Source organism: Limulus polyphemus, unplaced genomic scaffold (assembly GCF_000517525.1).
Source record: "Limulus polyphemus unplaced genomic scaffold, Limulus_polyphemus-2.1.2 Scaffold3974, whole genome shotgun sequence".
Lineage (NCBI taxonomy): Eukaryota > Metazoa > Arthropoda > Merostomata > Xiphosura > Limulidae > Limulus > Limulus polyphemus.
The window spans coordinates 5,137-17,726 of record NW_013669584.1 but is presented as its reverse complement, the minus strand read 5'-3'; the positions used below and the strand labels follow the sequence as shown (position 1 = coordinate 17,726).

The following is a 12,590-nucleotide window of genomic DNA, read 5'->3' as shown; positions in this document are numbered from 1 at the left end:
ACTTACTAATTTAAAAGTTATAGCATGAAAACTATAACAAGCAAAGAATGGTTACGAGTTCGGTCCTAGGGGGGGAGGCTGTGGTGAAAGAGTTAAATCCCCCTTCTACACAAATCACTGAGTTACATTCAAAATTTAATCTAAAACTTTACTATCAATGTATGTAAATGAAATTAACATTATAATGTATGTTATTATTAGAAGTTTTATGTTATCTAAGTTTTAATTTCTGTCTATAGTTTTTTGGATGAATTCTGTTGAAACTAGAGATAAATTTTTCCAATCCCTTACAGATGCCACACTCACTTTCTATATTATTCCTTGAGCATTACAAGTCACATGTAGTTACTTGACACACATGCGTATAGTCATTAGGAAGAGCTCATTTCACACTTTAATCCAACAATAGTTATTCTGAAATTGGCATTCGGTTGTCATCATCGGGTAGATGTAATGCCGGTAGTATTGTTGGCTGCTTTGTCTGTGATAGCAATTATGGTGGTTTCATACCTAAATTCGTCATGGCTAGAGACAGTTAAACTGCATTTAGGTTTTACTTTTATATCTTAGTTAATTATGTATTGTTTGTGTTTTAAAATGCATAATTGAAAGGTTTAAACATTTTTTACATTTATCTCAAACATTGCCCCAGTTCTCAAGTCTTATGATCTTGCACAAGTGTAAGATAGTTTTGCAGAAGGCTTGTGCATTTCTCTCAAAGATACTGTAATATGCCAAGAGAGTGTCGTTGACTTATGTCGAAGTGAATAATAAACAGTAAATAAAACATTAAAAATTAAATATGTGGAAAGGAAAAGACCTGAAATTGCAAATATCACCAAAACATCTGTTAAAACATTTTAAGAAAAATTAAAAGGTATGTACATTTTTCTATTCCTTAATTTTAAACATTTCATTGTACTGTATGTTTATAGTAATATGTACAGTTAGTGATATGGTAGAAAAAACGAAATTAAACATTTACCTTAAAAACTTTTGAAATTCATTTAGGGGTTCTAGAGGTTATGCAAAAAAAAACCTCAAACTCTAAGATGAAGAAAAATATTTTTATGCTTAAGATGAAATCATCTGCACTGGAACTATTGAATGTATGAGTGTAAATAAATACAATAAAAATATAACATATTTTTAGTACAAAGCCTTGATTAAAATAATGCCATTTTTTGTGTGCATATAATCTTTAACAACATCTTGCCAGTTTTTCTGGATACGTTCACAATTCTCAGAGTTACCATATGTATTATTGCACGCTATCATTCTCCAGTTGGGTTCCTGCAAACTGCAGGAGCCTGTTGCAAAAGGGTTAACCCTACATTTTTATACTAATAGTACTAGTGCACTAAATTTTTTACTTAATTAAATAATGCACTAAAGAACACAGAATAATAATGTGCAAAAAGCAGACAATGTCCCATAACTCTCACAGTTTTTCTGGCTTTCTAACTATGTTACAAGATCTTTTAAAACTTAGCTTAACTCCTTGATGCATTTCCCATGAGAATGAAGTTTGAACAGAAAGCAAAATTGCAAATCCTGTACAGAAAACAACTTAATACATCATTTGATATATTAAACCCTTGACTTTCTATTGGTTATAAACAATATGGTATTAAATGTCAGAGAGAACTATTGGCAATATCTGAAAGAAAGGATGTGACAGGTAGGCATGGCAAGAAGGATCTGATTTTCTATTTGATGACTGTGTAACCAAATAAGATTGAAAGCTATGGAAATTATGTTTTGTCTGAGCGATGATGACATAATAATGAGTAATTTACATTAAATTTCATACTTCTTAGAAGGGTGGTAAATAAATTATAGAAGAGGGAATGCCTAGAGAGAGAATTTCAATATGCTCATACTAGGGAATGTTTGGGATTTTTTTTAAATATTGCCTGATAAAATTAAGAACTTAAAACTTGTATCCTATTAAAATTTGGTTTATTATCTACATCTTGATGCCAGATTTATTTGTATACCATGATAAGAAAGAAGTTTAAGTAAATTTTTAATATAACTCACTAAAACTTCATGACGTGCAGAAGAAGATGCTCATGGCAAGAGGGTTATTACCTATAATGTTTTATTATACATATCAAAAAGAATTTGAACTTATTTAACATTAATCCTTTTGCAATGAGTAGATCAAAATGCACATGTTGCAACCTTTTACAGTGTTACATTGAAAATTTAATTAAATTACTTCATTATTCTTGTGTATGTATAAAAATGGAATAAAAACATACTTAATAAATTAAATTTTAGTACTATATAAGATTTAAATTTTCAATTTTATAAGGAAGTATTTAAAAAATCCTCAATATCCTCTAGTACATTTTGACATTCTTCTCTTGATCTTCCTTGTTCTTTAATTTATTTACCACCACTCCGAGAAGTACAGAATTTATCATAAACTACTTATTATAATATAGATATTATTCAGGTAAAACATAGTTTTTATAACCTTCAATTTTATTTGTTTATGGAGCCACAAACTAGAAAATCGGACCCACTTGCCACATTATCTCTTTCACAAATCGCCAGTAGTTCTATCTTATGATTTATACTGTATTACATATAACCAATAGAAAGCCAAAGTTTTAATCTATGAAATGGTGTATTATATTACAATGTTTTCTTACTGTAATTACAGTAATTACTTACATTAGTCATAATGTAATCTCTGAGTAACAATCTATTTTGTTACTCAGTTTCAAATTTATTATCACAGGAATCACAACAACGAGCTTAGCTGTATTTTTAAAGGCTGTAATTGCATAGTTAGAAAGCCCCAAAAATTATGATAGTTATAGGACATTGTTTGCTTTTTGTATATTATTATTCTGTGTTCTTAGGTGCAGTATTTAATTAAATAAAAACATTGTTATTGTAGTAGTACTCATAGTATAAAAAGGTAGGCTTAAGTTTCATTGACAGGAAAAGAAAATGATCCAAGAAACTACTGTATTTCTTGTTTTTCATGTATGTTCTTTATTGACTATTATAAATATAATTAAAATGAAAAATTAGAAAATTATTAGGTTAGATTATGTAAAATAAAAACAATTCTTCACAAGGTATGCTAAATGTGACTGCTCATGTAACAAGCATGAGTAAAACAGACAGCTTAAGAGCAGAAAAACTGTGTTGCTTAAATCTTGTTAAAAATCATTACTCCTAATAGTTATGCAAGGACTTAGCTAATGTACTGAGAATCATGTTCCACGACAGTGTGATAACCAAACATTTGTTGTATGTCAAAATGAAATATGCTTATTGTTGTTGCTTTGGTTGTGCTCACATTTGAAGCAGCTAATAAGCACACAAGTCAGAGCTTCAATGCTTCATGCTTCCATTAAGGAAAACCTCAATCACAAGATACAGATATAACAAATGAATGTCTCAAAAGGCATTTTGGTGAAAAGAATGGTAAACCTATGTTGTTATTTTAATTTATAATACAATTAGAAGTTTCATGAGGATCTACTGGTATTGAAACTTGAAAACTAAATTGCAATGGGCTGAGTGTTTGTACCAACTCTTTGTCACATATATAACATATTGTTCATAGTGATTTTTTTTAGTTACTTACATTAATATAAATTTAAGTGGGCTCAGGAATCTTCAGATGTGCATACTTCATTTAAGATCAAACCATTATCATACAGTTACCTTAAGTTACATGTTCAATACTGTATACATAGCAAAATAGTTTATTATGTAAAATGTTTCCTGAGAACTAAAAAAAAATAAAGTTGAGCAGAGTGTGCCTTTTGATACTCAGTTTTAACTGTTTTACATTAATTTAATGTTCGAAATTGAAACTGACATTTTAGACAGTGTGCATTATGTTCTTGGCTACATAGTATTTTGTGAGTTATAAATGAATGCTGTGTTTACCAGTAGTTACATATGTATGATTGTATTTGCCTAGTAAATGTTAGAAATTAACAGTGTTTCTAACTCTGTGTAAGCTGATGGTAATAACTTTGCAATTTTAATCTAGTCTGATATCAGTCACATGTCAAATTAATAAATTAGAAAGATTACACTCTCAGGAAAATTATTATCACTTATTAAATCTAAAGATCACTTTTTATGAAACAAAATATATATAATTTATTGCTCTACAGTATACTGGCCTTTATTTTATGGGAGTACTGTATTTATATTTATTTTTTATAATCAGTACAAAGATTCCAATCATTCCTATTTTCACAGAATTCATTTGTATTCATAATATCAGATTACTCTGTTACAAGTATACCATTTGAATTCAGATTTTTGTTTTACATTTTGTGCTTGGTGTAACAATCTGTAGTGAGAATAGAGTTTGGGTGGTCTGTTGCAAGATTACAGTATCTGGATATTTTGTAGCCAAAATAGTGAATGAGTGGTTTGTAGTGAAAATAGTATATGAATGGTCTTTAGTGAGAACAGTATCTGATAATCTAAAGTGAAAATAGTACTGAGTAGTCTGTTGTATGATCATGATTTATGAATAATTTATAGTGAAAATAGTGTCTGGGTAATTTGTACAGAAATTAACTTTGGATATTCTGTAATGAGAACAGTTTTTGGATAGAGTATAATGAAAACTATGTTTGGATTATTTATAGTAAGTACCTAAGTGAAAATAATGTTTGCTAGTCTGTGGTGAGACTAAAATGACTATGTTGTTATTTTGGGATTACAATGTCTAGATAGATTGTAGTGAGAATAATGCATGGGTAGTCAGTAGTGAGATGTCAATGCCTGGATAGCTTGTAGTGAAAATAATGTCTGGTTGTATATACTGAGAATATCTAAGAGTAGTCTGTAATGTGATAACACTTTATAGATAGTTTATAGTGAAAATAGTGTCTGGATAATATTTATTGGAAACAATTATACTGGGTTCTCTGTGGTTATATTACAACATCCGAATATCTTATAGGGAAAATAGTGTCCAGATAATCTCTGTTGACATTACACTGACTTTGCTGTCTGTTTTGAAGTTACAATGTGTGCATTGAGAATAACTGTTGGTTGTCTATAGTGATAATATTTCTGTATAGTTTGTAGTGAGAATGTGTGTGTGTGTGTGTGTCTATGGTGAGAATGGTGTCTGGGTATTCAGTAGTGAGAATATTGTGTGGGTGGTCTGTAGTGAGGATATGTCTGAGTTGTCTTGGGGAGATTACAAGGTCTTTATAGTCTCTAGTGAATGCAATGTGTAGGTAGTCTGTAGTGAGTATAAAATAATGGTAGTTTATGGTGAGATTACATAGTCTAGGAATATTTTGATTGGTTTACAATGTTTAATAGTTTTTTACAGGAATAGTGTGTGTGTGTGTAATATGCGATTAGAGTTTTACAATTTAAACAATAACACTGTCAAGATCATTTTAAGTTGTGAATTGTATATTATTCGTGGAATGTTCACAAAAGGCACTGAAAACTCGCAGTATAATCTGATAAGAGAAACTTTTTTTTTAGCTTGTACTATCTCTTCAGCATGGAAAAAGAATTGTAATACTTACTAGCTCACACACACATTCCTGTGAAGTTCTGCAATTACAAGTGGTTGGAAAATGTTACAGATTGGGCTCTACAAGCGTAGCCACACATTAGTGTGTATTAAAACAAGGTTGTAGAATAGAAATTTCCAAATTTAAGAACAACAACATTTTACAACATCAAAGCTGGGTCAGTGATCTACTAACTGTTGCTGAGATCTTTTTTCTGTTATAGAGTAGGTTATACCATAACTAACCCCATATCAGACAGAAAAGCCCATGCTGCCCTTTTTGTGTGATGATCTGTAGCATATGATTATGTATTTGATGTCAGAGTAGTTTTCAACTATTTATTTTAATCTACATTGTTGATTTAGCAACAGTTCATGGTAAATACCACATACAGTATAGAAACATAATGAAAAAATTGTAGATATGCATTTTAGAGGTCCTAGATGTTATGCAATATGCAAAGTATATAATGAACAAAAATATTTTTATTCTTCACATGAACATTACCATGCTCCCTGATATGACAGAATCTGAATCGGAGTGACGTTGTCAATTCATAGACATACCTTGAGTACAAATACCTCTGTAACTCATCTGATTTTTTGTGTACAACAGGCTTGTACATTTCACTAAAACTTTGCCACATTTTGTGTAGAAAGACTTAAGGAAATTTGGAATTATAGTCAACATTCTTTTTACAATACAGAGTTAGTTCAATGTACCAAACCTATGTACTTTCAATTAAGCTACATCCAGCTTATAAAACAGTTTGCCTTACGTGGATGTGGGGCATTGAGCAGAATATGAATTAAAGAAATCAGTGAGTAAAATGGAAGATTGTATTTTGTATTGACTGGCTTGGATTCTTGCATAATATGTCCAACTTGCTTGAAATGACTCTATTAAAGTATTTTCTGGCAAGGAACATGTTCTGTCTAGAACCTTGAAAGTGATTAGTAGACAGAGTTGGCTGTAGCAATTGTGTGAGGGAAGTACTGAAGACCATGGCTATAGAGAGACTTGAGGGAGATGTTGGAGAATATATTAACCTGCTAAGACAGTTCACCAATATCATTGAAGCTGCTGTTCCCCAGAATCTCAGCTCATTTCAGAAATTCAGTCTCAAAGAAAGAGTGTAGGGTTTATATACCGCTTCATGTAAATATGGGGTAAGATGCTACCAATTCAATGCTATGGGGGAAGTTGTCAAAATCTTGTTGCTCCTTTCTTATGGTCACCCCAATGTGGTAAATGGGTTTTCTGTAAACAAGGAAATTGAAATTGAGAATATGTACAACACATCATCCATGATCATGTGGATAGCATTTTGAAGGTTGATATCTTTAAACAACGTTTTACTTCAGCTCCATCTAGCAGATGAACATAAAACCTAAATATTTAAAGTGGAAGAGAGCAATTATTTCATGAAGTGCAAGAGCTCAAGATTAAAAAAGAGAGGAGGATTAAAACTAATATTTATTATTTGTGCAGATAATGTAGAAAGTGGAAAAGGTAATTCATTTTATTTTTACCAAGATTAGTTCAGATTGCATAATTTCAGCTCTTCAGGCTTATTATTACAGTAGATACAGCTAGGTCTGAAGTGGCAACATTAAGTATAGCAGTGCACATATATACTTGTATATCTTGGATTTTTTTAGCTTTCCTGAATGATAGTTACTTTTAACAAATAGACTTAGCAAACAACTGGTAAGTTTTGTTTATACTTAATGTTTAACATAGATATTATGTATTGTAATATATTATAACAATTAATGCATCATATATAATATGTAGTAGCATGGGAATTGACAAAGGCAGAATTTTTTGTTTGGTAAATTTCCCTTGTCATTTAATAAGGGGAAAGGACAGATGCTACTTAAATTGAATTGGGTATTATTACTAGAAGAGCATTAAGGAGATTAGTGAAGGGAAGAAAGCATGTGCCAAAATTTCTTGTAAAATTAGTAGTAGAAGTAATAATATTAAAATCATTTTATTTAACTTGGGTACTTGGCTTTAAATAAAAAGGTAATAAAGTGGATAATTCTGGCTGGTTGCCTCTCTGTGGTTGGTGATTCATAATTATGGATGGCAGCACACTAACTAGACTGTGCATTGACAAACATGCTGCAACAAGACTCCATAACTAGCTGGAGAAAGTCTGTGCTTTGGCTAGTGCCAAACTCCTTTAGCATGTAAATCATACTAAAGCAGTCAAAATACATTATTCAACTAATACATCATGTTATTTTGTGTATGTAGTTTGCAAAGTAGCAACATATGTTATTCTCGGATCTGTAGAGTAGGTACTGAATAAAATTGCTAAAAATCTACAAAGCTATTTTAGTTTTTGAAAGTTTCATTATATATAATATATTAAATCAAAAACATTACAAAGAGACTCATAAGTCAAAATTAATTTTTCCATTACCAATCATTCTTAAAACTGTTAATGGAAAAAATTGCCTATTTACAATTATTGTATTTGTTAGCTTTAGAATTATGGTATTCTTCTTTGTCCATTGGAGCAGTCATTTATCTCTCAAAACAAATATTTGCCACATGGTTTCCAGTGAATTTTCATACTCTACCATTTGTGTTAATATGAAAATAAAAACATAATTAATAGAATACGTTTTTCTACATCTGTGGAAATAATTTACCTGTTTGCGTTTACTAATAACTACACTAAATATAGAAATTATTACATCTTGTATATAATAATGGAATGTTCTCGCTTAACTCTTAACTTTTTTTAAGTAACTTTTAAGTATTTGGGCTTAAGGTTATACTTTAATACAATCTCACAACCCATCACACTGTATGTAACAACCACATTTTAGGTTGTAACATTTTAGCATACATAGAATACTCACTGCATTATAAACAAATACCAGTCACTGGCTTTGGAAGGCTATGAGGAAAAATTAAAACACTAAATAGTCATTGTTTACAAAACTACTACCTGTTTGGAGGTTATAAGAGAATTTAACCAAATGATAAATAAGTGAAACACATGCTTCTATAAGTGAAGTTTTATGAGTCTATTTGAATTCTTTTACAAAAAAAAAGATAAAGCAAATTTCTGTTCTAGGATAAAAAAGTTAAAACAAAATTATATTTCATACACAAGATCAAGTTCATGTGACTTATGTTTCAAAAGGATATTTATGGTAGGAAAATATTGAATCTTAGAGAGAGCCTGTAAAAGTTCATGAAATATGTATTTTATTAGAAAGCTAAAGAAAAGCCCCTTTTCATTCTTCATTTCTATTTTACTTTATTTATATTCAGTTTCTCAAAAAAAAAGTTGTATATTGTGGCTGTCATTAAAACCATGTTTAACATGGAAATGTTCCCAGAACACATTCGGTATAAACTGTGGATGCATCTTCCAATTAGAATTAGTACATTTATCACATTAACAAGCCTTTGTAGTTCACATGATCTAATTGTTTTTAGTTTCAAAATTATGTATCTCTGAATCTATAAAATTGAGCTTTTGGACATAAATAGTTTTTGATATGTTAGTGATGATATCTATTCACTGTATTTTTATGCAGGTTTAGTAAAAAATGATGAAGTATATTTAGAAGTATTTACTGAATAAAATTGAATTTTATGTAATACTACTACTGTGTTTAACATTATATGTCGCATTTATTCCAAAAGTTAATCAGCTACTCAGAGATTTGTAAATAGAAGTTTGCTGAGTTTTGTTGATCTGTCACCTAAGTGAGAAAGTAATTAACTATTCTTTCTATTTGAAATTTAAACATTTTCAATACCAATATGTAGATTACTAATGCTACATTGCTTTGTGTTATATAAAAATTATAAGTTTATTCTCACCATATCTGGTAACTGTGCATTTAATTTTAATAAACATAGGACCTTGTTTTTTGTTTTTTTACCAAAATAATTAGTATGTAACCAAAAGATTGAAATTGTTCACTCTAAAATTGCTAATTTTACAGAAAAATATTAAAGTGTACAACTCTTACTTAAAGTAAAAACAGCTTAAAGCAGTATCATTTAAGAAAGTGTTAGACATGGTTAATGCAATTCCACAATCAACAGCAATTTAACACTTTTTTATTTAAATCAAATAAACATTTTGAAGACTTTTGGCAACCCATAAACCACACTGTCTGGACAGGAGACACCACTTGCTATTCAGTAAGAAAAAATCCAAGTGAAAAGCTGTAAACTTGGTAATACTAACCTAGACCTAACTTTACTAAGTTTACAAATTCACTTTTATATGGTAGTATGTAAATTGTGCAAAAAATACTACAGACTACAACCAAACAGTTTATTTGCTATGAATAAATCTGAGTGAAGTAAATATAATGCATTTTTTTTTGCAGTCTCTTTGTACTTTTAGGTATTCCAGATATATTCAGAATAGGTAGCTTGTAATATATTAATGGAAAGTTTTTATAAATTTTTTCTACTTTAATAAGTAACATTAATTTTTTTAGCGGGCAAAGGTGAGTTGTCTCTTCAGATCCGCCCAAACTTCCTTGTCCGTTTCACTCCTGCCTTCAAACACAAATAAATCAGGTAGGTACTGGTATGATCTACAGGTTTTTCCTTGTTACTGATCCTAGCCCACATGATTGTTTGCACTTTACTGAGTAAACAAAATGTTAGAAAGGTTTTTTTTTAATGCTTTAAAGGAAAGTTTAAATCTGAATGTAAAAACAAAACTGCTGTATTTTTCATTGTAATAAGTATTTATATATGTATGTATGGATATATAAATAAAAGGTTGTACATAAATGTGTTCTTTGTTTTGTGGCCATTGAATGTAGATAGGAAATTTAAGCATTTAAAATACAGTAGCCCAGAAATACTACAGATGTATAGTTTATGGCTAGAAGAGAACAAGGATTTAGTGAACAATACAGAAAACTCAAATGGTGAAGAATGAAACAAGTAGTCTGATATCCAGAAAGATATATATAAGTATTGTTATCATCTTAGTTAGGTCTTTAAGTATGATTTTTAACTTGTTACTTTCTTAAAAAAATAACTAAATTATACTTCTTTTGTTAATGAGTTAAATCTCTAGTAGCCTTTTCACTTAAAAGTGTTCTGTTTCAAACAATTACAGTACAGTTGATGAGGTGATTAGGTTTTAACTGTAAAGAAGCTTTTAGTCCATACATTTTGAATTTTTATTCTGCTTATATGAAAAAAACATTTCATAGAGTCAATTGTCTCTCATCATCTAGCCCAACTGACAAGCTTGGTATTCAATGAAAGGCGTTTAGAGCAGTGACTTGTGGAAAACAAAAATCTGAAATGCTATTTTTTTTTTTTAATTTCCAATGGACAAACTAAGATGACAAAACATCTGCAACTAAGGTGATTTTATCATACATTTTGGGCTATTGACTGCATCTGTTATATCCAAGAAAAATTTATGTTGCCTAATACACTAAATAGAAATTCATTTATTTATATATATCTAGCAGATAATTACAGAAAGTTGATGCCCATGGTATTAGACCCATTATAATGTGGCTAACTGTGAAATAAAGTTGCAGCATTACATAATATTTTAAGTGAGAAAACATTTGTTGTGTTTGAGTATAGATAGTGTTTTTAATGTACAGGTTGAAAAATATTACAAAGAATGGTAAGATGTTAACAGGATAGTTTGAAGGATGTATTTATAGCTAGTAAACATACCTCTGCTAGTTATCACAATATTCACAGTACATTTCTAAATGGCTTGGAAAATACGCTTAAGTGTTACTTGTTTACATTTTAAAGTAGGAAGACTTCAACACTAAGTGTTATTTTCAAATAAGCCTTCATAGTTAAGAATAAGATGTGGAAATACATTGTACATTTAATACATCAAGGGAAGTCTTTATAGATGCTTCTTTACCATCCATACCCCTGGTGGCTCACTGAGCGGTAAGTATGTTGGCTTAGAACCCATATTGTGTAACTTTGTTTCACAACATATAAAAATCTTTAGCTTTACTCCAGATAGCATTTTAAAGAACGAATAGCATTAATTTTACTTTAAATCAATTATACGAGCTCTTCTATGTCACCCGCATACTTTCACGTTTTTGTTAACTTTAGAATTTCAATTCGAAATTTGTGTGATAGTAATGCTGTGAATAATTAAAGTAGTGTTTCGCTTTCACGTATAAGGGAATTATTGTGTGTCAAGTGTCTATTGTATTAGCGTCGTTTGTTGAAATCGTATGTAAGCAGTTTTTTTGTTTTTTAATCAGTATTCATTATGAGTTACATGTATATAGCACACTAAGTGCAGTTTTTACGTCTTACAGTATCGGTGAGTCAAGCAAGAGTCCATTATCAGAGAAACAACTTGATTGTGTAGCCTAAAATATGTAGTTAGGCCCGAGTCCGATATTATTTGTAAAAGTGAAATATTTTTTCAAGTGGCTGATTAGTTATTTACGGGTTGTCAAACCATTTTTTGCTCGGTCCTCCTTTGAAAATATTTCAGGTTGTGATAACTACACCTCTTCACACACAAAGGGAAAGCTGATTACTGTACGTACTCTAAAATATCCTTTATCGCATTATTTTCATGATCTTTCTATCCTCCTAAAATAGTCTTGCGAATTCCTTTATGTCGCAGAAAACATGAATTATCTACTGGTAGATGTAAGTTGTTAAAACTTAAAATTAGTATATACAAAATCAAATATATATAAACATTCTAAATATCTAGGGCTAATTAAAATCATACTAGGTTTCTTTTTAAAGAGAGCAAAGTCCTTTTTGCTAACATTAGTAAGACACAACCTTTTATAAAAATAAATTGATAATTTTAATTAATATCGATAACACAGGCCTGCGAATTGAAACTTCATAAAAGTTGTTTTGGTTTTAATAACGGATTTCCCATAATTCAGCTACGCAGATTTCGAAAAATAATATTCACTTCTTTTTATCTCGTAAGGATTTTTTGTGAATCAGGAAGAAGAAAAAACTATTACTTAGATCAAATTATTATTTCGTTTACCACAATGAGCATTTTTTATTATTATGTTTTGTTAA

General features: G+C 30.0%; 1 protein-coding gene across 3 annotated transcripts in view; it reads left to right on the top strand.

The window, feature by feature from the left end:
- The window catches only part of LOC106470382, a 93,708-nt gene extending 81,141 nt beyond the window's left edge, over positions 1-12,567 (top strand). The window contains exons 11-12 of one of the 3 annotated variants that reach the window (XM_022398982.1): positions 10,019-10,100; positions 10,775-12,567. In XM_022398982.1, the coding sequence (XP_022254690.1) occupies positions 10,019-10,095 (77 nt within the window). In that variant the 3' untranslated portion in view covers positions 10,096-10,100; positions 10,775-12,567. Of the gene's footprint in view, positions 1-10,018; positions 10,753-10,774 lie in introns of those variants that run through there. The other 2 variants (XM_022398981.1, XM_022398983.1) reach the window with 2 other exon arrangements.
- The last annotated feature ends 23 nt before the right edge of the window (positions 12,568-12,590 follow it).